Genomic DNA, 26,643 nt, shown 5'->3' with positions numbered 1-26,643 from the left:
TTTTTTCCTGATCAGTCAGGCTACAGGTTTATCCATTTTATTGACCTTCTAAAAGAACCTTTTGGTTTCATTGATTTTCCCTATTGTTTATCTATTTCCTATTTTGATATTTATTAGTTCCTTTCTTCTGCTTATTTTGGGCTTAATTTCCTCTCCTTTTTCTGGTCTCCTAGAGTAGAAGCTGAGGTCATTTATTTAAGACCCTTCCTTCTGTCTAAAACAAACTTTTAGTGCTATGCATTTCTCTCTAAGTATTGCCTTAGGGTCATACCACAAATCATGATATGTTATGTTTTCATTTCCATTTAATTAAAAGTAATTTCTGATTTCCCTTTTGAGTTTTGTTTTAACCCATGCGTTATTTAGTTTCAAAAAGTTTGGGGATTCTCTTAGGATATTTCCATTACTGGTTTCTAATTTAATTCAATTGTCAAGGAATATATACTTTGTATAAATTGAATCCTTTTGAATCTTTTGAGATGCATTTTATGGCCCAGAATATAGCCTGCCTTGATAAATGTTTTGTGTGCACTTGGGAAGAATGTGTTTTCTGTTGTTGTTGGATGGAGTGTCCTATAAATATCAAATAGGCCACATTAGTTGGTAAGTGTTGTTTGAGTCTACTATATCCTGACTGACTTTTTGCCTGTTTGTTTTTTCTGTTATTGAGAGAAGGGTATTGGAATGACTGACTATTATTGTGGATTTGTCTATTTTTCCTTGAGGTTCTATCAGTCTTGTTTCATATAATTTGAAAAACTGTTATTAGGTACATAGATATATAGGATTATTTTATGTCCTCTTGTTTAATTGACCCCTTTATTATGAATCCATAAAATCTACTTTGATATAGTAGTATAGCCATTCAAGCTTTCTTTTGACTAGTATTAGCATGATAAATCTTTTCCATTGTTTTATTTTTAATCTATTTGTGTCTTTATATTTAACATGCATTTCTTTTTTTTAAACTTTTTTTATTGCAGTATAACAGAAATACATACAGTTTGGGAAAAGAAAAATTGCTCATTTGTAACTTTTGTTAAATTAATGATGTAAATACTCTCTTAATGGTTAATTTTAAGCTACCAACAGTTTGACACTTGACTCACAAATTCCCATTTAGTAATTGGCCCTCATGAACTAGGGTGAACCAGCTTTAGCACACCACTACAACATGTATACAGAAAAATGTACAAATCATTAGTTTATAGATCATTGTATATCAGCAAAGTGAACACACCTACCACCCTGGTCAGTAAATATAATTATACCTTTCTTTCTTCCTTAAAGGTGACCACTGTACTAACTTCTAACACCATAGCTAACTTACTTTTGAGATTTATTTTATTTTATTTAAGGGTGATTTATTTTACTTAAGGGTGGCAGTGGGAATAGTCATAGATTTCTAATACAAACCAAATACAAAAATCAAACAACCATAAGAATAATGAAAATCTAAATATGAAAAAAGCTAATCTAGGAGAAAAATAAGGAGACTATCTTTTTTTTTTTTTTTTTTTTTTTGGCCAATGGTAATGGATATGTAAGGATATTGACAACAACATTGGAATAGCAGAGGAATTGAAAATGCTATACATTGATCAATGGGAAACTAGCTAAATTAATTATATTGCATATATACAATAAAATACCATGAAGAAAGCAAACACATATATAGTCTTTGGTTGAACCATATACCATTCTAAGTGCTCTACATTACATATACTATCTCACATAATTTCCCAACAATACTACTACTATCCCATTTTACATATGAGACAAGAAGTTAAGTAACACGCCCAAGGTGACACATACATATATGTTTTTCTGTCATAATATTGACATTCAGTCCAGTAATCCTCCACTGTAACAGCTCCTTTACTTTGCAGTGAAATTTGATTTGTATATATTTTTTGCCTCTGAGTCCTTAACATGCATTTCTTATAGTCAGCATGTCGTTCAGTTTTTCATCTGATCTGATAATCTCTGCCTTTTAATTGGTATATTTAGACCATTTACATTTAATGTGACTGTTGATATGATTAAGTTTGAGTCTATCACCTTGATATTTGCTTTCTATGGTGTTCGGTCTCTTTTTTGTTCTTTTCCTTTTTTTCTATTCTTTTAGATTATTCAGGTATTTTTTATTATTCAACTTTATCTCCTTTGTTGATTTATTAGCAAAATTCTTTATTTTGTTATTTTAATAATTGATTTAGGACTTAAAGTACACATCTTTAACTTATTGCAGTCTACCTTAAATTATACCACTTCGTGCTATTGTCTTAAATTTTATTTTTATATATGTTCTATAATCTACAGTACATTGATATTATGTTTGTTTCAACAGTCAATTATTTTTAAAGAGATTTAAATTATATGAAAAATATCATATATTTACCCATGTAACTATTTCTATTGCTCTTCATTCTTTTCCATAGATTCATATTTCCATCTTGTATCATTTTTCTTACGCCTGAAGGGCATCCTTTAATATTTCTTGTAATTTTTTGAAAGATATTTTCACTGGGTATAGAATTATAGGTTGGCAGTAGTAGTAGTAGTTGTTGTTTTAAGATGTTGCTCCACTGTCTTTTCTCTTGCATTCCCAATAAGAAATCTGATACCATTATTATCTTTATTCCTGTGTACATATTTCTTTTATCTTTGGCTGCTTTAAATTTTTTTTCTTTATTATTCATTTTTAGCAACTTGATTATGATGTGCTTTGTTGTAGTTTTCTTCATGTTTCTTGTGCTTGGAGTTCATTGATCTTTTTGGATCTAGGAGTCTACCATTTTATATATGCCCATTTTTTCAAGATTATTAATTGTGTTGTTCACGTCTGTATTTATTTATCTTTGTCTGCTTGACCTATTAAAAATTGAGAGATTAGGTTATAATCTTGCACATGAACTTTCAGCTTACCTTTGTGGGTTTCATCAATTATATCCCACAAAGATAAACTGAAATTTCATGTGGAAGATTAATATAAAATTATATATATATATATATAGAGAGAGAGAGAGAGAGAGAGAGAGACTATTTTGTTAAATGTGGACAGGTTTTAAAATCTTAGAGCTTCCTTCTGGATTGAGCCTTTTATCAGCATTGATCCTTTATTTCTAATAATAGTTTTGCTTTAAAGTCTATTTTATCTGATATTATTTATTTATTTATTTTTGGCCATGCCCCAAGGCTTGTGGGATCTTATTCCCTGACCAGGGATTGAACCCAGGTCCCCAGCAGTGAAAGCGCCAAGTCCTAACCACTGGACTGCCAGGGAATTCCCTATCTGATATTATTTAAAGGATCTCTCAACTTTTGGTTATATTTGCCTCATATACCTTTTTCTGTACTTTTATTTTCAACCATTATGTGTACTTATGTTTCAGATATTTCTCTTTTCTTTTTTTTTTTTTTTTTTTTTTTTGCGGTACACGGGCCTCTCACTGTTGTGGCCTCTCCCGTTGCGGAGCACAGGCTCCGGACACGCAGGCTCAGAGGCCATGGCTCATGGGCCCAGCCGCTCCGCAGCATGTGGGATCTTCCCGGACCAGGGCACGAACCCGCGTCCCCTGCATCGGCAGGCGGACTCTCAACCACTGCGCCACCAGGGAAGCCCCAGATATTTCTCTTTTAACAGTATATCACTGGGTTTATTTTTTTTAATCTAGTCTATTTTTTAACTGGCAAGTTTATCCATTTACCTTATTGAGATTATTGATTTATTTCAACTCTTTTCTACCATCTTGCTTTGAGCCTTCTATTTGTTCCACTTCCATGTTTCTTTGTTTTCCTTTCTTGCTATTTAAAAAAATAAATTGAATATTTTGTTTGATGTAGTGTATGTATTTCTTATTCAGTTTTTCCATTTACTGGTTTAGAAGTTTATTCACTTCATTTCTATGCTTTTATTTATTACCCTTGACATTTACTATATACTCCTAACAAAATTGTAATTCCTTTCCTGACTAATACTAGGATTTTTGACAGTGGTGTGCTGGAGCTGGCTCATACTGGTCCATAGGAGCTAATTGTTAGCATCTCTGCCATGGGGGAAACATATATATTTATAACCATAGAAATCAACAAACATTATAAATCAGGGGTTTTCCCCCCCAGAAGCTGTTGTTAAACATGTACCAGCACACCACTGATCTTAGATTGTTTTATTACCCCTGTCCCATTTATAAGCCATGTAGCACAGAAATTTAATTCTTTTAAAATTCCACACATTGTTATTATTCTTTTTGTTATAGATGAACAATTTTTCTTTAGATTTGCCAAATTTTGTTGCTCTTCTTTTCCTTTGTGCATCTCACAACTTCCTCTGGGGTCATTTTCTCTCTTTCTGAAGTACATCTTTTAAGAAGTTTGTACTTTAGTGAAGGTCTGTGTTGGTAAACAACATGCTCACTTTTGTTTTGCTATTAATGTCTTTATATCAGTCTCTTTCTTGAAAAATGGTTTTCCTGGGAATATAATTCTAGATTGATAGTTTTTGTGTTTTTTTTTTTACTTAGCAATTTGAAAATATTTCCATTGTTGCTGCAGAAAAGTACAGCACAAACTAACACAACATTCTCTATTTGATAGTTCCAATATCTAGAGTCCTTGGGGTTCTAAATCTATTGTTCATTCCTTCTGCTGACTCTCATTCATGAAGCTTGTTCCTTGGTTTGGTGCTTTTGTTATTATTGTTGTAGTAGTGATAATTTTAGTTCATATTTTGTTGAACCAAATCGGGTCCAAAATGGGGTATGCTTTCTTCTGGAAGGATTTGTGTTTGATTCTAACAGGAACAGGGGGTGCTACCAACCTGGGACCTTTCTAGGTTCCTCAGAGGATCCAGAGCCCTCCTCTGAGGTGTCTCTGTTCTCCATCCCAGTGTTTATATTGGCATTTGCTACCACTACAACCCTAATATTTGTGTTAGCTTATAGTTCATGGTTTCCACTCAGATTTCAACTTACTTGTTTTTGATTTTTAATATCCTTGGAGATTTTCCTTACCTTTTAGATAAAAGCACAGGATCTAGTTATAATGGGAAGGCACTTCGAGATATGTAGTCTGCCATAATGCTGGAAGAGGAAATCATCCATTTGGAATTTACCCTGGTGAACGGTAGGAAATATGGGTCCATCTATATATTTTTTTCTGATAGCTGCTAGTTGTCCCAACAGCAATTACTGAATAATCCATTTTCTCCCACCAATTGTAAATATCACCCATGCTATAGTCTAAATGTAATTGCATGTATTTCTGAACTTTCCATCCTATTTTATTATACCTACTATCTATTTATTCATATGGAAATATGATGCTTTTTTACTTTTTGAAGATTTATAAAATGTTTTGGTAACTGGTAGATCTAGTACTCTTTCTTCATTACTCTGTTTTCCCAACTATTCTTAATCATATTTTTCATATTAACCTTACAGTTAGATTGTCTAGGTTACCAAAGAATTACTTCCTCATGTCATTTTTTAAATTATGGTAAAAAAAAAAACACATAATATAAAATTTGTCATCTTTACTATTTTTGAATGTACAATCCAGTATTATTAAGTATATTCACATCGTGGTGCAACAGATCTCCATAACTTCTTGCAAAACAAAAACTCTATACCCATTAAACAACAACTCCCCATTTTCCCCTTCCCTAGTCCTCATAGCCACCATTCTACTTTCTGTTTCTATGAATTTGGCTACTTTATACACATATACTTATATACTTATACCTCATATAAGTGGAATCATGCAGTACTAGTCTTTTTGTAACTAGCATAGTGTCCTCAAGTTTCATCCGTGTTGTAGCATGTAATAGGATGCTACATGTTATGTGTATTTCCTTCTTTTTTAAAGCTGAATAATATTCCATTTTATGTATATACTACATTCATGTATTGATAGACATTCAGATGCTTCCATCTCTTGGCTACTATGAATATGAGTGTGAAAATATCTCTTTGAGACCCTGCTTTCAGTTTTTTTGGGTATATATAACCAGAAGTGGGATTGCTGAATCATATGATTGTTTTTTAAATTCTTTGAGGAACACTATACTTTTTACCATGTCAGTTGCACCATTTTATAATCCCACCATCAGTGCACAGGTTTCTAATTTCTCCACTTCCTCACCAACACTTGTTATTTTCTGTGTTTTTTTACATTTTTATAGTAGCCACCCTAATATGTGTGAGATGATGTATCATTATGGTTTTGATTTGCATTTCTCTAAGGACAAGTGATGCTGAGCATCTTTTTAGACGCTTGTTGGCCATTTATACATCATCTTTGGAGAAATGTCTATTGAATTCCTTTGCCCATTTTTAATTGGGTTATTTGTTGTAGTGTTGTTGTTGAGTTGTAGGAGTTTTTATATATTATGGATATTAACCCCTTATCAGATATATGATTTGCAAATCTTATCTCCCATTTTGTAGGTTGCCTTTACACTCTGATTGTGTGTCATTTTTATGGAGACCGTGTTTAATTCAGATCACCCTAGGTGGAAATGAAATCTTTACTATGCTAAGTCTTGAAGGTGCTATGTAAAATGTAATTAATTTATTGTGTGAGTTGCGATAAGGAGTGTTGTTCAAGTCTTCTATTTCCTTGTTGATCTTCTATGTAGTCATCCTATCCATTATTGAAAGTAGGGCATTGAAATCTGCAACTATTATTGTTGAATTATCTATTTCTTCCTTTGGTTCCATCATTTTTTGTGTCATGTATTTTGGAGCTCTATTATCAGGTGAACATATGTTTATAATTGTTATTTCTGATAGATTGACATGTTTATAATTATAAAATGTCTGTCTTTGTCTTATGTAACAATTTTGTCTTAAAGTCTATTCTGTGTGATATTAATATAGCTGCTCCAGAAATTTTTGGTTAGAGCTTTCTTAACCCTTTTCCAAATCTTTTCCAACACTTTTATCATCAACTTATTTCTATCTTTGAATCTAAACTATATCTTACATAAACAGCATATAGATAATGTTTTCTAATCCATTCTTCCAACTTTTGCCTTTTAATTGGAGTGTTTAATCCATTTATATTTAATGTAATTACTGATAAAGTAGGATTTATGTCTGCCATTTGCTATGTTTTCTATCTGTCATATATATAGTTGCTCTATTCCTCCATTACTGCTTTTTTTCTTAGTGGTTGCCCTGGGAGTTACATTCGGTGTCTTAATTTAGGACAATCTATTTCTTTTTTAATTCATTTTATTTATTCTTGGCTGCATTGGATCTTAGTTGTGGCACACAGGATCTTCATTGAGGCATGCGGGATCTTTCATTGCAGCATGTAAGCTCTTCGTTGCAGCGTGTGGGCTTCTCTCTAGTTGTGGCGGCAGGTTTTTCTCTTCTGTAGTTGTGGTGCTCAAGCTCCAGGGCACATGGGCTCTGTAGTTGTGGTGCGCGGGCTCCAGAGCATGTGGGCTCTGTGGTTTGTGGCACACGGGCTCTCTCGTTGAGGCACATGAGCTCAGTAGTTGTGGCACACAGGCTTAGTTGCCCTGCAGCATGTAGGATCTTAGTTCCCTGACTAGGGGTCGAACCCACATCCCCTGCATTGTAAGGCAGATTCTTTACCACTGGACCACCATAGAAGTCCCTAAGACAATCTATTTTAGATGAATATAAACTTAATTTCAAAATTAAGTATACAAGTATATAAAATAATATATAATGGATTCCATATATAGCTCCAATACAGCTCCATTCCCCCTCCTCTCCTTGTCACATCCTTGTCAATCACATTATATCTTTACACATTATAAGCCCATCAACACAGTTTTATAATTACTACTTTCTGATGTTTTCTTTAATAGATTTTATTTTTAGAGTAGTTTTAGGTTTACAGAAGATGTGAGTAAAAAGTACAGTGTTCCATGTACCCCCTACACCCCCACATGTGCAGTTGTATTTTATTTTATTTTATTTTATTTTTTTGCGGTACGTGGGCCTCTCACTGTTGTGGCCTCTCCTATTGCGGAGCACAGGCTCCAGACACGCAGGCTCAGCAGCCATGGCTCAGGGACCCAGCCGCTCCGCGGCATGTGGGATCTTCCCGGACCAGGGCACGAACCCGTGTCCCCTGCATCGGCAGGCGGACTCTCAAAGCCCACAGTTGTATTTTAAATTAGGTAGGAAAACAAAATACTTAAAAACAAAAATGCATTTATAATGTCTTTTATATTTACCTGAACAGTTAACTTTTACCAGTATTATTTATTTCTTCATGGGGATTCGAATTACTGTCTTGTATCCTTTCATTTCACACTAAAGGACTCCCATTACTATTTCTTATAGGAAAGATCTGTTGGTGATGAATTTTTTCAGTCTTTGTTTATCTAGAAATGTCTTAATCTTTCATGTTTATTTAATTTTGTTTAATTTATCCTTCATGTTTGAAGGGTAGTTTTGCTGGATATAGAATTTTTGGTTGACAGTCATTTTCTTTCAGCACTTTACATCATCCCACTGTCTTCTGACCTCCATGGTTTCTGGCAATAAGTCAGTTGTTAATCTTATTCAGGCTCCCTTGTACATGATGAGCTGCTTCTCTTCCTTACTGCTTCCCAGATTCCTTCTTTGTCTTTGTCTTTCAATAGTTTGATTATGATGTGTCTGTCTACATGTGGATCTTTTTGAGTTCATACTACTTGGAGTTCATTAAGCTTCTTGTATGTGTGGGATAAGGTTTTTCATCAAACTTGGGAAGTTTTTGGTCATTATTTCTTCATTGTTTCTGCCCCTTTTCCTTTCTTCTCTTCTGCTGAGACCCCCATTATGCATATGTTGGTATGTTTGATGGTATCTCACAACATCGTGGGCTCTGTTCAGTCTTCATTCTTTTTCCTTTCTGTTCCAGAACTGTATAATCTCAATTGACTTATCTTAAGTTCACTGACATTTGTCTTCTGTCAACTCATTTTTCTTCTGCTGTTGAGTTCTTCTAGAAAATTTTTATTTCAATTATTTTTCTTTTCAGCTCCAGAATTTAAATTTGGTTCTTTATAATAATTTGTATCTCTTTATTGATGTTCCCTATTTGGTGAGATATTATTCTCATTCTTTTCTTCAGTTCTTTAGACATGGTTTCCTTTAGTTCTTTAAACATATTTATAATAGCTGATTTAAAGTCTTTGTCTAGTAAGTCTAACATGTGGACTTCCTCAGGAACAGTTCCTATTGACTGCTTTATGTCTCACATTTGGACCATACTTTCCTGTTACTTCACATGTTTCATGATTATTTGTTGAGAACTCAATATTTTAATAATATAATGTGGTAACTCTTGATATCATATCCCTCTTCCCAGTGTTTGTTGCTGTTGCTGTTTGTTTGTTTAGTGACTTTCCTGGACTGATTATATAGAGTCTATATTTTCTGTCATGTGTGGCCACAGAAGTTTCTGTTCAGTTAGGTTAATGGTCAGCTCATGATTGGACAGGCATTTCCTTAAATGCCTTGAACCAGTAAGTCTTCAACCCTTGCCAAAATGTTCTGTGTGTGTATTGTGGCATGCCTTCAATGCCCCAGCAATTTACAACTTTGCCTTAACCTTTACTTCCTGCTTGTGCAGAGTTTCAGGGTCAGCCAGAGATGAGAGTAGGGCCTTTGGAGATCTTTCCTGGACGTGTTCTCTTCCCTGCACATACACATGGCCTTTTAGATATCCAGAAATATATAAGAGCTTTTCAGAGCCCCCTATGACCATCTCATTCCCACTTTTTCCTTTAAAGTTTTTTGGCCAGACACTTGTTTGCCTCAACCAGTGTCATTGTCTCAAGCAACAGCAGTGTTCAACAATTGCTACAGGTTGTTTTCAACAAACACCCTGAGAGTAGGGTTTTTCCCACGAAGCAAGTTCTAAGTCAGGTCAAATAACAAGTCCTGAAAATAGGGCTGTCAGGAAACTGCCAGACAGATCAAATAGTGACAATTGTCTGGGAATACAACTTGTTGAGAAGTTCCAAATCGAATCTGTCCCTTTTAGTGGCTACTAGGCTGCTAGTTTTTACAACTACCATGGTTGCAAGCCTACTGAAGAGCTGGGAATAGGGCAAATTAAAACACTACAGGGAATTCCCTGGCGGTCCAGTGGTTAGAACTCCGCACTTCCACTGCAGGGGGAGCAGGTTCAATCCCTCGCTGGGGAAGTAAGATTCCACAAGCTGTGCAACATGGCCAAAAAACAAAACAAAACAAAGCAAAAACCACTGCAAAATTCTCTGTTTTTACTAAGATTCAGCCATTTTTCTTGAATAAACATCCCTTGGATTGTTGTAAACCTTTTGTTAATTTTCAGAGTTCTGAAAATTTTGATTTTGACAGTTTTTGCCTATGTTCCTGTTGCTTTATGGAGGAACAGATTTTCAAAGATCCTTGCTCTGCAATTCTCAAAGTTCTATTTGGGGACTTTGATACAGCATTCATCCTGTCATAGTAATTATGAATCAATGAGTACCTGCTGTGGGGCAGGCACTATGATAGATGCTTGGGAAAAGATAGAGAAGTTTAAGCAATGATTCCTGCCCTCTGAAAGCTTACAGAGCAGTTGAAGAGACAAAACGTAATTACATAAGCCTTTACATAATGATAAGAGGAACTAGAGAACAATATAAGGCTTTAAGACGACACTATGGAAAAGAATTTCCTGCAATGATGGAAATGTGCTTCACTGACCAATATGGTAGTCAGTAGTCACATGTACCTATTGGGCATTTGAAATGTAGCTACTGTGGCTGAGAAATTGAATTTTAAATTTTAGTTAATTTTAATTAATTCAAACTTAAATAACTACATATGGCTACCTTACTGGATGTCACAGCTCTAAGACTAAATATTTACTTGATTGGCCAGGATGACTGTGATATAGGAGTGAATGGGGAAAATGTCCTCCCATGGGAGGCCCACAGCTCTCCTCCTCTGACTCCTGCGGTTGGACAGGCACTGCGGACTATGGATACTCCCTGGCATGTAGCTGTGTCTGGTGAACAGTGGATGTTGTACAGTGACACTGTTGAAACAGGTCATGTCTGAGCCACTTGGCCGAGGTAAGCTGTAGTCTACCCCATTGTGGGCAAACTTAGACCCCAGTGCATAGGTCAGGTACAACCTGACAAATGCAATTTGATGAGAAGGGTTGTGGGAGCTGTGAAAGAATCAGCCCTTCCTCCTAACCCAGTGGTCAATGTAACATTCATTCTTTTTCTCTGCAGCCACAAAACAAGCTCACAGTAGCATCTGTCTCCTTCTATGCTTTCCAGTAGGGTCTCTTGGCTCCCATACTAATGCTGCAAACACAGCCTTGTGTCTAGGGCCCATTCTGGCAATTCCCCTTGGGGAAACTGAGGTCCTATAACCTCCCTGCTGGGTCAGTGCTGAGGTGGGACTGAGGTTTTCCCTCTTGCCTACAGAATGAACTGCACTTCCTTCCCTACTCCAGCCTTTTCAGAGCTAGGTGCATTTGATGGAAGGAGATGCAGAAGGGGTTAATAAGAAATTCCCCCATGTACCCTGGGAGTCATGTGGACTGGATGCCAGTCACAAGGACAAGGGTCCCCAAGCCACCCTTAATTCAGAGCAAGGACTTATGGGAGGACATCTGGGCAACTGGGGTCAGAGTGGCCCCCGTGCTGAGACAGGAGTAGAGCCGTGGTTAATGCCCCCAGAGGATATTGAAAGAGAGAGGGAGTGCAGGCATGAAGAGGCCTGGGGACTGTAATAGGTGGAGTGGGACGTGGCTAGTGAGTGAACTGTCTGCAATTTGAATGATAAATTCTCTCTATAAAGGGCTAGTCAGTGCTGGGGACTCGTGCCAACCTGGACTGTCTCGTCCTATGACTCGGAGCAAGGTCTCACCTTCTTCAGCCTCAGTCTCCTCATTTGTCAAAAGAAGCTGACCTCAGATGGTAGGGATGTTGTAAAGTTAGGTAAGATGTATTGATGCGGTGCCAGCATAGTGCCTGCCACAATATTATTTCATCCCCCATCCCACCCTCACCCCAACTGATCCTCTTTGAGGGTAAGTACAACTGAGCCTAGACAGTAGCAGGGAAGTTTAGTTAGAGCCAGAGAAGTACTTCCTGACTCTGACCACACAGATGAGCAGGAGAGGAATGTGAGCCTCTGCCAGGGGCCCTGGGAGGTCTAAGCTGGGAATGGGTCCTTCTCTAATAGGATAGGGGCAACATTCAACCTTCTGTCTATTCTCTCTGCCCTGGGTTGCTTGGCACATTGTGGAAGCTTGCCAACCCCCCACCTCTTTGTCACATGATTCACAAATAGGAAGTACCAGGGTCTCTGGCTTTGGAGCCTGGCTCACCCACCCAAGGCCAGAGGAACACATGACTTCTTCCTCCCTTCAGTCTTGGGACCCCACCTTCCCCTTTACATCCCTAAATCACTCACAAGCACACCATCCTTCTCTGTGGCTTCCATCTGCCCATCCATCCCCTGTCGCCCAGCCCTCCTACTTTTTCTCAGTCCCTCCTCCTGTTCTGTTCTTCCCATGGAATCCAATATTCTGCATTCACAGAAGATTCCCCAGGCTGGGGGATGTGCAAGGGGTATATGTGTATGTCTGTGTCCACACAGGAATAAACAGGCTTCATGCTCATGTGACCCACTGCTCCAGCCTGTCCCTGACACTCCACATGGGGTGCCCAGAGACCTCCCATTAACAGCCCCTTCACCCCTTCTTCCCTCCCCTCAGGCCCCATTAAGGGAAAGTAGCATCACCACCACTCTTCATGGGCAGCTGGGGGCCCCTTAGTAGTCTCTCCACCTCCTCTCCCCCTCTCCTCAGGCCCATGCCCAGCCCTGAGGTTTGGAGAGCCTAGTAAGTGCCCTATCAACATGTTAATCAAATTACTTAGGAGCTAAAATTGACGCTGTTCATTAATTATACAAGATTATGCTAATTGTGCATGCAAATGCATGCAGGGGAACAGAAGGTGTTCAGGCACATGGTGGGCCATTAGCATAGAGGATGGGGTGCGGGTGCATTGGCATGCTAATGTATGCGCCCCAGCTATTTATAGTCCCCCAGCCCATCTGCACTGCAGCCACCTCTGCCCCAAGTGGAGATCATGGTAGGGAGGCCAGGTCCAAGCCTGCCAGGGGTCTATGGCCCTAGGGATACTCAGCCTTAGCTGTTGCCCCAGGCCAAGGCCAGGAAGTAGCATGTGCCACCGCCACTGTGGCCACCCCCACTTGGGCTTAGACTATCACACCAACCTCCTCATTCACCATCCTTTCCCTGGCCTAGGCCCTTTGGTGCCTCGCTCTCCTTGGAAGCAAAATGACTCTTCCAAATGACACAGCCAATATAAGGCACCTCCTGCTGACTCTCCATCACCCACAGGGTCCAAATCCTGCATGTTTTGGTGCCAATCCCCCAAGAGCTCTGGTCCATAGCTGCCCTCCTCAGTCTTGTCAGGCACCACTGGGCACCATGCATACCACCTACCTCTTGGCAGGACTGTTATTCCTTTTGCATGGAGGGCTCCTGCATCCTACTTCTCTTCAAGGAAAAAAGCCCTGAGTCCTCCAAGACCCAAAATGCCCAAGATCACGTGCGACTTCTAGGACATCTTCCACCTCTCCCAGCCAGAGTGGCTGCCGCCGATTGGCCAGTTATCCTGCTGTGCCCACCGTTCTATCTTCCTGGTTGTACTTTGAGTTTTTGTCTTTCTTGCTGGATTGTCATTTCCTTAAGATCTTTTTCACCTCTGGAGTCTACTGCCTGACATAAAAGGTGTTTAATACATCTTTTTTAATGGATTTGTTGAGTGAGTGAATGGTCCAGCAGTCTGTATCCTCCTCTGTCCTTGAGCCGGGGACAGAGAGCAGCAGACAATGAAAACAGCGGAGAGCACAGACCCGGTCCCAGATGTTCCATTTCGAAATCTCTGAGGCTCATGAGCCCAAAGGCGAGGCCCTTTGGGGTGAAAATTAGGAGGACCCCCCTCCCCATTTCCCCACCACAGGCTGCTTTGCCAACTTTGCACTTGGAAATAAATTTCTAGTTTGACTCTGCCCTTTGCTCTCAATCTGCTTTCTCTCCCAAAGCCTTCATAGGACACTTGCTTTGAACACCTGCTCCAACCCATGTATCTCTTGCAGCTCTTCCTCTTTCTAGGTCTATATTGTCTGATAGGGTGCCTATGAGCCACATGTGACTATTTAAGTTTAAATTAATTAAAATGAGATAAAATTGAGGGAGTTCCCTGGTGGTCTAGTGGTTAGGACTCTTTGCTTCCACTGCGGAGGGCCTGGGTTCGATCCCTGCTCAAGGAAATAAGATCCCACAAGCCATGTGTCACGGCAAAAAAAATTGAAATTTTAGTTTCTCAGTCACACTAGCCACATTTCAAGTGCTCAAAAGCCACATGTGCACAGGGAACTCTACTCAGTGCTTGTGGTGACCTAAATGGGAAGGGAATCTAAAAAAGAGTGGATATATGTATATGTATAACTGATCCACTTTGCTGTACAACAGAAACTAACACAACATTGTAAATCTACTCCAATAAAAATTAATTTTAAAAAATAAACAATTTTTAAAAATAAAATAAAATGGAAAGAAAATCCACCTGTGGCTAGTGGATATCATTTTTGGAAAAGTTCTATCAGACCGCATTTGTGATCTAGATTTCCGTTTCCCTGCTCCTGACAGGCCTGTAGCTGCAAGCATCCTTGGGCTCAGCCCAGCTCTTTCAGTTCCTAACAGCTTTCTCTTTGGAAGCGCAAACATAATTTTAGCTCCAAGTAAGTATCTCAGAGTAATGTAGGGAGGGAAAAGCTGGTGAAAGTTCTGTGCCTGATTTTTTAGGATGAGATTCCTAGAAACAGAGCTGGAGATGGGGATTCTTGTGAAAGTGATTTATTGGAGGAGAGCTCTAGGGAGAAAAGGAGTGAGGGAAGCAGGAGCGGGCAGGAGAAGCAGCTTAGTAAGGAGACAGTCTCAGCTGGAGTCTAGCTTCGGCCTGATCCTTTGGGGAGTTTGAGTATGAATAGTACTAAGAGTTGGTCCTCCTTGTGATGTCGGTCTTTCTTTGGTTGTGGGCTGCTGGTGAGGAGCATATGCTTCTGGCTGAGGATAATTCTCGAGTAGTGGGGGCGGCTGTGAGCCATTTATTTGTTTATTCATTTATTTAGCCACACCACGCGGCTTGCAGGATCTTGGTTCCCCCCGACCAGGGATTGAAACCGGGCCCCCCCAGTGAAAGGGCAGAGTGCTAACCCCTGGACCGCCAGGGAATTCCCCAGCTGTGAGCCCTTTAATAGCCAACACTCACAGGAGCTGCGAGTGGGGGAACCCAGGCAGGCACCAACCCACCATGATACCTGGGCACAGCCTTCCAAAGAGCAGCTCCATCCCACTCTGCTCTCCACCCCCTGAGAACCCAGAGTTTAACAGTGGACTCACATCAGTCACCTCCACATTCTCCTTATGCATTGAGTGTCTCTTGAGTAAAGCACTGTGCGAGGGGAGCTTTCCTTGTGCATTGGTGTCACACCTGAGAAGTTATGTGCAAGTCACATGTTTGCACTTGAGTCATATTCAATCCAGCATTTGCTTCTTTGGTATGGAATATTCCATTGACAAGGAAAGTCCATTTTAATTTCATCCTGAGTTGTGTTTACAGGGAGGAATAAAAAGCATTTATAGAAATGATTAGGAAGGCTAGACTAAGTTCAGGATGTGGCAAGGTAGGTGTGTGGGTGAACTGCTCTTATCTTTCACTTATATCATAGGCATCAGTCGTGATGCATAACTTCCACCTTTTACATGCTTTATTAGCTGGATGACCACTGTTCAGAGCTCTTCATCTGGTCTTTTATTTATTGAACTTTTTATTATACAGAATGTTGAACATTTAGGCAGAATAGAATAATGAACCACATCTGTCCCTCACTGAATTTCAACAATGATCAAGTCTTGACTCATCTTAAAGTCCTGATCTTTAATCCTGAAAATCTTCTCAGACTGAGAGCAGCTGTCACAATAGCCAAAGGCCCCAACTAGGACCTGAGTCTCTCCTTTGCACCCCTGATGAATTTGTAACCTTGAGGAAATCCCCATGAAATGGCTAATCTGGTCCCTGCACAGCCTGCCTCTCACGGCTGATTTTGAAGGGAGGCTTGCTGCACTGTCCTGCATTGGCAGCCTCGTGGCTGGGGCAGGGTTGGACTCGAAAACCCCACTTACAGGGACTTTTCCATGACTCTTGTCAGTATCAGTGGTTCATAAAGTCCCGAGTTCGTATCCTGACTTTGGCGTCTACTGTGACTTTGTAGCTTAGCCTTGCTGATCCTTGGTTTTCTCATCAGTAGAGTGGGAATGATTGCAGACCTGCACCACACCACCTCGGGATCATGAGAGGATTAGATAAGATAATGCAAGTGGTAGGCTCGGCAGAGTTCCCGGCACTTGCTAAGTGCTCAATAGATTAGACTTGGATCACTTAAAAATTTTTTTGCATAGTTTTGCATTTTATTTGTAATTCATGCTTATATTTATGGTGGCTTCTTCTAGTAATTCTAATGGCAGCTTCTAGCACTTGACCTTTCTATGAGGCCCAGATGAGGAGTCTGTGCCCCCAGAGAACCTTAAGGCCACAATAGAGATGGCACTGGGCACAGGTCATTGCCCCAACCCAGGGGGCATCCTAAAATGCTCACCCTCAGGTCAGCCAACCCTGTGGGCTGTGGCCCATCACAGCCAGGGAAAAGGGGCTTCCCCAGGCTCTTTTCCAGCCCCTAGGTGGTGGGAGGGGAGATGCTCAAAAACACTGGCACTAGGGCTCATCCAGGTTTGGGGGGTGGGGGGTGCTTCCCTGGTGAAAAGCAGGATTTTACAGGCCCTCAACAAAGTGTACATCCCTTCCTGCCTTAGGTCCCTGTAGGGTGTCCTCCTACAGCTCCCCTTCCCACTGGGTTACCTGACCCTCTCCACTTCCCAGCCTCCACATCTGTCCTCTGCACAGACATGGCCTGAAGGATCTGCTGTTCCTCCTTCCTCTTCCCGACACCATTCTCATCCTTCCCGGACTGCTCTGGGTTCTCCTCCACCCCGCAAGGTGTAACAAAGTGTCACCCTGTGGTGCCAGCCTGTGGAGAAATTTCCTGGACTGTCCTCACGTTATTCCCACCCTGGCCTTCCAGCTTCCGGAGGTGTGGATGGTGTGTCTGTCTCCCAGTGGTGGGGAAAGAAGGGCCCAGAGCCCCCTTTCCAAGGCTGAGGATAGCCAGGCACTGTTGGGAGGAGTGAGAGGTCTGGGCACTACTTCCGGTTCTCCTAGACCAGAACGGAAATCCCCCAACGCCAGGCCATGTGCTGCAGAATTTCAAGACTGACCTTGGAAGACAGGACCCTTTGGGTGCTAGTCACCCTTTTTAAAGCATAATATTCAAAATGTTAGAAGTATGATTCTCATACAAATTATTACTGAGCGTGTGTTGAGGTTTTCTGTAACTTATTAATGAAGGAACCAGCAGGATGACAAAGCTGGTTCAAAGAAGGCTCAGAGAAACTGATACAGACAGTTGAGGAAAGAGTTGAGAAGAGAGAGAAGGAGGGAGGGAGGGAGAGAAAACAGGATATGTGAAAATACTTGACTAAGATTGCCAAGTTAGACACAAAGCTAGTTAATGTCCATAGGACAATAAAATTGTAAGCTTTAGGGCTCATTTCTCTACCAAACAGAAGTTATTTATTTCTCCCAACAAAAATCATTTGCACCTTATCAGTTTTCTGCAAATTAGCACCTAACTTTATAGAGTCTGGCCCCCATTAATAGCAAATATTAGTCAAAGATTTTTCTCCTAGAGAATCAGCTAACTCTTAGGTGGCTTTGTCCGCGTAATACTCTGGAACAGCACTGTCCAATATAAATATGATGTAAGCCATTATACATTTGTCATTAAAAATTTTCTAGTAGCCACATTTTAAAAAACGAATTGAAACTGGTAAAATTAATTGTGATCATATATTTTATTTAACCTAAGATATCCAAAATATTATTTCAGCATGTAATCAACACCAAAAAATTACTAATGAGATATTTTTACATTCCTTTTTTCCTAAGTGTTTGAATTCAGTACGTATTTTACACTTACAGCAGTTCAGACTAACCAAACCTCAAGTGCTCAGTGCCACTCGGGGCTGGTGGCTGCCATATTGCGTAGTGCAGCTGTAAAGCAGTGGTTCTCAAACCTCAGGGTGCATCGGAATGACCTGGAGGGCTTATGAAAACACAGATGGCTGAGTCTCACCCCAGGAGCTTCTGATTCAGCGGTCTGCAGTGGGGCCTGAGATTCTGCATTTCCAGCAAGTTCCCAGGTGATGCTGATGCTGCTGGTCTGGACACCACACTTTGAAAACCACTGTTCCAGAATGACTTTGAAAGGACTCACTGTCATCTTTTTGCCTTATTTTCAAGTTGTAGATGCTTTTGCTTAACAACCCTGAGACTGGTGGTAGGGCTGCAGGCTGTCTGCAGTGTTAGTATCGGCTTGGCCTCTGACTGGGTGGGTACTGGCTGGACGCAGCCTCACCAACTACCATCTGGTGGTGGGTGAGATTTCAGCCACCCTTCTTCCACCACTGATGGCACTGACTGTGTGCAGCTCTGAGCTAGAGGCTCAGGGAGAAAGAAAAAGAGGACTGACCGTCAGTATCCCCCACAGAAGGCCCAGGTCTTGTGTGGCTGCTTTTTACTCAACACCACTGCAGATAATGCCAACGAGGCTCAGAAACTGAAATGTCCCAGGACAGGCCTGCATAGATGGAGGTACCGGCAGGGCCCTGAGGTTCTCAGGGAGGGGTGGTCTCCAAAGCCCAGAAGGGCCAGAAGAGGTTGGCCAGACAGGGAGTGAGAATTGGTGTGGACCCAAAGGACAGATGCAACCTGTACTGGGAAGGGAGGGGGTGGGAGACCTGCCAGGCAAGGGCTGCAGGAGGGGATGACAAGGGGGACTCCCCAGGGGGAGCCAGGATCCTGCAGGAAGCAGCAGCCTGAGGCTTTGGGAGGCTGAAATGAAGACAGGATCGGAAGGGACCTCAGCAAGCATCAATTACTACTCTCCTGGTTCATGAATAAGGAAGGATCCCAGAGACGTGAAAGGATTTACCCCAGGCCACACAGTGAGGCAGTGCCTGGAAGGCCCTCATCTCCAGCCACATCCCAGGGTTCTGCAGGTTTGGGAGTGGGGTTGGGTACAGAGGGCACGTGTGTGGTGTCTACACGAGTGTGCACTTTTTTGGGGTCACATGAGGTGTCTTCACCTCCAAATGCTCTGCGGGGGTGTATAGAAGGTCTACACTACATGAAAGTATTCTTTGGGTGGTGTCCACTATGGATGAAAATGCGTGCCGATGTAATGTCTCTATGGAAAGGGAACTAAAAACGGTTCCCAGAAGGGTGCCCATTGTGTGGGGGAATACGACAGGGGCTGAGGGGGTCACAGGCAGAGTGCAAGGGGAGATGCATCTCCAGGAAAGTGACTGCTGCCGGCTCCCAATGAGCGACGGCCCCCTTGGGAAACCTCTGTCCAGGAGTGGTGCCCACCCCTCCCAGAACTTGGGGACCTCCTCTTTGGGGACTAAGCTTTCAGAGCTTGTAATAAATCTGATTTCATGTTCGTAGAGTTTGGAGGCAACTCTGATGAGTTAAACGGATATACATATCTGGAGTTCAAGACCAGGGGGCTGACAAACAGGCAGCTGCTGGAGGAGCTCACAGAGCGGCCCAGGAAGCTGTGCCATGTGCCAGGACCCCCACAGACCTTAGCCCAGCACACTACAGCTTTGTAAAGGGCATCTTCCCGGATACTCACAGAGTCCTGTAGGGGTGAAGGCAGATTACTGATAGTATCCTGAGTTTATGAAGAGTACAAATCCAGAGTATTATCCATGGTTACCTCACGGCGGGGCGGCAGGGCCAAGGCCTCACCATCCACATCAACTGCCCGGAGGGACTGGAGGATCAAGTTCTCATGTGTTTGTCTAAAAAGCAGTCACATCGCTGCATATACTGTGCTTTTTTCTAATTACCGTATGTGAAAAAGAAGGTATTCGCCGTGTATCTGTACGGTGTGTCTGACAGGTATACCATGTGTATGTGATGGCTACACGCTCTGTGTGGTTAGGTTTTTGCTATGTGTATAAGGGATATAGAATGTGTATGAGGGAGATCTGTTTGCGGGGGATGTGCCGGGGCAGGGAGTCTATTGTGTGTGAGAGGGATTTGTTGTAGGGGGGACCTCTACATACAGTACATTGTATTTTACCGTAATGACAGTACAATATTTGCAATGACTATATTCTGGGTAATCATATACAACATAAAAATGGTGCACTAATGCATATACGCATATTCTTTCTGTGCATATACTAGTAGGATGGGCACACACTGTGCATGATGGTATAGATTCTGTGTGATTAGCATACCACATGTGTGTGGTGAGTCCAACCTGATGTGGAGTACGTATTGTGTATGCCTCTGTGAAGGTATACCCTGAGTGTGGTGGGTCTGCATTATGTGTGATGGCTGTATCTTGTGAGTAGTAGTATATAAGGCATATACAGTGTGGATACAATGGTTATACTGTTGTAAGTAAACATCTTGTGGCTGATAGGTATACTCTGGGGGAAGGATACACTATGTGATATGGATGCCCTCTGTGTGTGATGGGCATATACTATGACAAACATACATGGTGTGGGTTAAGTTTACAGGTAAGTGGAAGTACCTGCTACGTACGGTGTATACAATAATTCATGAGTACTAGGTGTATGTAGTATATATAATGGATGTATTCTCTAGGATGGATATACTGTGTATAGATGTGATGAGTATATACTTTGTGAGATGATTAAGCACTGTGTGGTCTGTACACTGTGGAGGTGGGGGATTTTCTGTATGGGGAAGTTGTCGTTGGGACAGGTCTACTGAATGTGTCACATGTACCCTGTGTGTATACAGCTTAGGATGGGAATATGGGGTATATGCCTCGTGTGAGCAGGCAGAGGGGAAGTTACCCTGCTGGGAGAGGGCGTGGCAGGAAGCAGTTGGATCTTCATCTGTTTCTAGAACCCCCAGACCCTTGAGCCCACCGACCACACTGTTTCAGGTTCTTCCTCAAGTTCTTCCTCAAATGCAACCAGAACTGCCTAAAGAATGCGGGGAATCCCCGAGACATGCGCCGCTTCCAGGTGGGTCTGAGGAGAGAGTTCTCCCCTGCAAACCTGCCCTATCCTGATGGGGCGGCCGGGGAGGCTGTGGCCCTGCCACCCTGAGAAAGGCCCCAGGGACAGACCCCTGCACAGACCAGTGCTTTGGAGCCTGGTGCTTGCTGGGGGTGGGGCAGCTCTGTCTCAACTTAAGCTGGCTGCCAAGGGAGGCTTCATTAGAGTCCCACTTAAGGAGATGCTAATTGTGACATTTTTACATGATTAACAACCCAGCTAATTTGCATAGCGTGAAGCAGAGAGCAGCTGCCCTTAGCACATCCCCAACCCGCACACCCCACCCAGTGAAGGGTAGGGGGGAGAAGGAGGTAGCCCCAATTTCCTCCCAAGAGCGGGGGCTCCTGCTGATGGGCTCTCGGGCCAATGCTCCCCCTCCATCAAAACACTCACTCCCACTTGCCTAAGACCCATTCCTGCCTCGGAGCGCTAGGAATACAGCCTGTGGTACGTGTGGGTGCAAAAACTGTAGCCACTCTGCCCAAGGAGTCAGAGATTTTTCTTCAGGGCTTTTGATTTTTCTAGCTCCTGGAGGTCAGTTCCCCTGGGCAGCCAGAGACTGTGCATCTGAGGGTGTCACCTAACCCAGCTGGTCCCCCTTCCACCAGCTCAGCTCCAGAGGGGCTGAAGCTCTTCCCCATGCCAGTGACCCTGAACTACAGTATCCAGCCACCGGCCTCAAGTTGCCAGTGCCCCCCAGCAGTCCCTTACTGGAAGCCCCAGCCAGGCTGGCCTTGGCTCTCCCCACAGGTGGTGGTATCCACAACGGTGAGCGTGGATGGACACGTGCTGGCCGTGTCCGACAACATGTTTGTGCACAACAACTCCAAGCATGGCCGCAGGGCGCGCCGCCTGGACCCCTCCGAAGGTCAGGACCCCCAGGCCAGCCCCGTTGCCGCGGGCCCAGCCAGCCCCAGTCCCCACCTTGGCATGGGCCCCTGACCTGGCTCCTCTCCTGCCTCCCAGCTGCCACCCCCTGCATCAAGGCCATCAGTCCTGGGGAGGGCTGGACCACGGGCGGCGCCACCGTCATTGTCATCGGCGACAACTTCTTCGACGGGTTGCAGGTCGTGTTTGGGAACGTGCTCGTGTGGAGTGAGGTGGGCCGCTCCCGCCGGTCTCCCTCCCAGCCTGGGGCTGGACCCTGCCCTCGCCGGGTCAGAACCCGCAGGCCTCCCCTCTCCCCTCGCAGCTCATCACGCCCCACGCCATACGGGTGCAGACGCCCCCACGGCACATCCCTGGGGTGGTGGAGGTGACCCTGTCCTACAAGTCCAAGCAATTTTGCAAGGGAGCCCCCGGCCGCTTTGTCTACACAGGTAAGGAGTCAGGGGGGTGAAGGGAGGCCCAGGGTTGTGGGATGGAGCCCCACGCCGCACACACCAGCCCTGGTGTAGGAGTCAGTGAATAGCCAGGCCCCCTAAGCCCCTGCTGGCACTCACCCCATATCCCAGGACACCTCCTCTCCGGACCTTCTTTCCCTGTGCTTCTGTTTCCTTCCCTGGCCTCCACGTCCTCAGACGCCCTGCCCGGACATTCTCTCTGCCTCCAGCATTCTCCAGAGCAACTCCCCCCACCCCCTTCACCTTCTGCACTCCCCAGTGTCTAGAACATCTCCACAGGGAAATTTATTTCAAAGATGCCCCCAAATAGCTTGCTGCTCCCCAAATCTTCCCGGTTCTCTTGGTTCCCCCAAGCCACCGCAGGCTTCACGTTGCATGCACACGAACACACACACACACACCTTGCATGAAGCCAGGGCGAGAAGTTAACACAAGACAGGAGTGTAAGCTACTCCTGAAGATGTGGCTTCATCCCCCTTCCCAGGTCTATCTGACCACTGGCCCGTATCCTCTCCACATCCACCATCTGGCACTTTTCCCCATTCCCCCACCCCACCTAACAGACATTCACCAAGCCCTTCAAGGGGCACTGGACACTCAGTAGTGACCCTACTTACTGTCGGGGAGCTCCAGTATAAGAGTGAGGGAGGAACACAGGGAACACAGCATGGGGTGGGTAGAGTTACACAATAGAGGAGCTAGTGGTTGTCGGAGAAAACCTCCAGGCACGAGTGTGGACTAAACTGCTAAGCTGGAACCAGAGGGGTGAATAAGGAGGTAGAGATGAGGAGGAAAAGGCATCCCCGGAGAAGGAATGGCAAGTACGAAGACCGGTGAAGGAGTGCCTTACGTTTTAGGGGAAACTAAAGGAAATTCATTAAATCTAGAGTTGGAGGTGGAGAAGGTAGGTAGGGCTTTGAGGCTGGTAAGATAGGTCGGGGCCAGGCTACAGGAGGAGGTGAGGAGGAGGAGGAGGGCTTCGGGAGCCAGGTTAGGAGGCTGCAGCGTCCTCCCCAGAGCCCTGGGTGTGGGGCAGCCCACTCCTGGGACACAGGCATACCCCTAACGGTCAGGTGCCGCTGAGAGGCCACCAGAGCTGTGATACATGAAGACTGTTGGGTATTTTTTTTCTTTTTTTATAATAAATAATTCACTCCTGATAAGACCAAATGCAGACAAAACTTTCCAGTCCTGCCCCTAGGAATACTGAAGCTAATATATACACAGTTGCCTTTTTTCTAATCACAAATGGGATCGTATAGTGCATGTGTGTTAATGCCAAGCAGCTGGCACAGAGCCTGGCTCAGTAAACATTTGTTGAATGAATGAGCAAGAAAGGAACTGAGGAAACTTCCCGAGCCTCGCTGACCCGAGTGCCCGGAGTTTTCCGAGAGGCTTGGGCTGGCCTTGGGGGAGGTCTGCAGCAAGGCTCCCGGACTGGTTGCTGGCGGGCTTGGCCCTGCCCTGGCGCCGTGCCGGGAGGGGCGTCCTCCAAACACCGCCCCTCTCCCCAGCCCTGAATGAGCCCACCATTGACTACGGATTCCAGAGGCTACAGAAAGTCATTCCCAGACACCCCGGAGACCCCGAGAGGCTGCCCAAGGTACTCAGAGGAGCGGGGCGGGGAGAAGGGTGTCCGGTGGCCGAGGGGAGAAGAGGCGGCTCCCGGCCCCTCTGCCGCCCCCGGGGCCGCCCCTCCGTCCGGCTGTTTTCCTCCTTGCCCCCAGGAAGTGCTGCTGAAGCGGGCGGCCGACTTGGCGGAGGCCCTGTACGGAGTGCCCGGCGGCAACCAGGTATGGCGCCTCCGCCCGCCTCCCCGCGCCGGGCCCGGGGCTGCCCGCTTCCCGGTGCCCGCGGCTGCCCCGGCCGTGCCCGCTCTTGTCTTCGCAGGAGCTCCTCCTGAAGCGCGCAGCAGACGTGGCCGAGGCTCTGTACAGCGCCCCCCGCGCGCCCGCGCCGCTCGGGCCCCTGGCCCCCAGCCACCCGCACCCCGCCGTCGTGGGCATCAACGCCTTCAGCAGCCCGCTGGCCATTGCCGTCGGGGACGCCACGCCAGGGCCGGAGCCGGGTGCGTCCCGCCGCCCTCGCCCTCCCAGCCGCCGGCGCAGCTCGGATTGCCCCTTCCCTGCCGGCGCGCGCCCCTGACGGCCGCTCTCCCGCAGGCTACGCGCGCAGCTGCGGCAGTGCGTCCCCCCGCGGGTTCGCGCCCAGCCCGGGCTCGCAGCAGAGTGGCTACGGCGGCGGCCTCGGAGCTGGCCTCGGCGGCTACGGGGCGCCGGGCGTGGCCGGCCTCGGTGTGCCCGCGTCCCCCAGCTTCCTCAATGGCTCCACGGCCACATCGCCCTTCGCCAGTGAGTGTCCCCTGCCTCCCGGGGAGTGGGGGAGGGACCAGGCCCCGGGGAGCAGAATGGGGCTCAGCCCAGCTCCATCCTAGCCTATGAGGGGTGGGGGGAGCTCCTGTCACCTGTCGCGTGAGCACCGACCCTGGCCTTGCCCTCAGAGGCAAGGGCAACCCTCTCTGTGTTCGACCTCTCTCTCTCTGCCTTTGGAGACCCAGCCCTCAACCCCGGCGCCGGGGCACTTCTTGCACTTTTAGTTCTCTTTGCTGACAGCAGTTGTGCACATGGCTTCTAGCCTTCCCCTCCTACTGAAACGAGCTTTAACACGGGGACATCCTGCTTAAACCTAGTGGACCGCCAACCTTTCCAATCTTATGCCAGGACTTCAGGAGGAGGGCTAGTGCCCCCTGCCGGAAGCCCAAGGGAACTCAGGGCCCAAGAAAAGTAGGTTTCCACCTGGCCCCACGCCCCCCAGGAGAGGCAGGGGCCTGAGGAGGGAAGACGTGGCTCCCAGCAATCTGGTTGGGCAGAGCAAGAATTCTGTGTAGTCAGACACCTGGACTCACAGTTTGATTGTCCAAATCAGGAGCTGTCTGACATTCAGCAGGTTACTTCACTTCAGTTTCCTCTCTGTAAAACCGGATCAGTACCACCTGTTGCCTAGGGTTGTTCTCAGACCTGAATGTGCCACTGTGCATAAAGGGCCCAGACGCAGTTCAGAAAGAGTGTGGGAATTTACATCACAGCACTGGCTGTGGGCATTAACCGTCTTCTGTCTGGCTTCTTGGGGTGGGCAGCTCAGAGCTGGGTGGATGGGCGACGGGGCGTTTATGCTTTTACCATGCACTGCCCTCAAGTCCCTCCTTCCAACAGCAAATTCCAGAACAGCCTGTTTGCAGGTTCTTACAGCTTAGCTATTCAGCAGACATGTTTTTAAAGCACCCAGCTTGGGGGATTGCTCCACCCCTGCTCACATACAAGGAGCCTCCCCCATCAATTGTAAGAGAGATTGCACCTTGAGTCCTGGGAGACGCTGTCGTGCCAGAGGAATGGGGAAGGTTGGCCAAGGAGGCTTTTCCTGCCATTCCTTCGCCTGTCCCCTGTCATATGTTTGCTATTGCTGAAGACCAACATATCTGGCACCTGCCTAGCCTTCCTTCCCATGGCCTACATCCTGAGTACTGCTCTTTTTGGCTGTGGGTTTGAGTCTGGCTCTCTACGTCTGGCCTGGGCTCAATGTTTGGGACCAGAAGCCCCATGTTGCTGGTGTCCACACAAACCATGACCCTCTGGTGTCCCCACCAAGACTCCTGTCTCCCCTTTGCTCAGGTCAGGCTCCACTGCTCCTACTTCCCTTCAGTTCTGGAAAGTATTCTTACCACCTCTCTCAGGGTGCCCCCCAGGTCGAAGCTGGTGGAGTTTGGAACACCAGCCCCCCTTCTCCGCCGCACACACAGTGCAGTCAGCAGTGGAGGAACACACTGCCCCAGTGGGCAAAAGCCAGCCACCTGGGGTCTTCCCATTCAGCCAGGAGATCAAGAATTCTACAGCTGCTTAAGCCTCACTCCAGCATCAACTGGGGACACCCTGGGCTGGCCTAAGGGTCAGTCCCATCTGGTGGGATTGTTCTGTCCAGTCCCCATCCTCTCCCCCTTGTGCACGACGCTTTGTGGTGAAGCTCC

General features: G+C 45.2%; 1 protein-coding gene across 3 annotated transcripts in view; it reads left to right on the top strand.

Annotated features, from left to right (window-relative positions):
- Positions 1 to 26,643, top strand: part of EBF4 (EBF transcription factor 4) — a 53,918-nt gene that overhangs the window by 24,228 nt on the left and 3,047 nt on the right. For all 3 annotated transcript variants that reach the window (XM_022592837.2, XM_089896639.1, XM_022592835.2), the window contains exons 8-15: positions 21,165 to 21,246; positions 22,030 to 22,147; positions 22,246 to 22,379; positions 22,472 to 22,598; positions 24,137 to 24,225; positions 24,350 to 24,415; positions 24,513 to 24,690; positions 24,785 to 24,973. In XM_022592837.2, the coding sequence (XP_022448545.2) occupies positions 21,165 to 21,246; positions 22,030 to 22,147; positions 22,246 to 22,379; positions 22,472 to 22,598; positions 24,137 to 24,225; positions 24,350 to 24,415; positions 24,513 to 24,690; positions 24,785 to 24,973 (983 nt within the window). The remainder of the gene's footprint in view (positions 1 to 21,164; positions 21,247 to 22,029; positions 22,148 to 22,245; positions 22,380 to 22,471; positions 22,599 to 24,136; positions 24,226 to 24,349; positions 24,416 to 24,512; positions 24,691 to 24,784; positions 24,974 to 26,643) is intronic.

This window comes from Delphinapterus leucas, chromosome 15, assembly GCF_059928025.1.
Source record: "Delphinapterus leucas isolate spDelLeu-1000000601 "Yukka" chromosome 15, BTC_Dleu_Yukka2, whole genome shotgun sequence".
Classification (NCBI taxonomy): domain Eukaryota; kingdom Metazoa; phylum Chordata; class Mammalia; order Artiodactyla; family Monodontidae; genus Delphinapterus; species Delphinapterus leucas.
The sequence above is the reverse complement of the archived record's forward strand: the minus strand, read 5'-3'. Positions and strand labels throughout refer to the sequence as shown.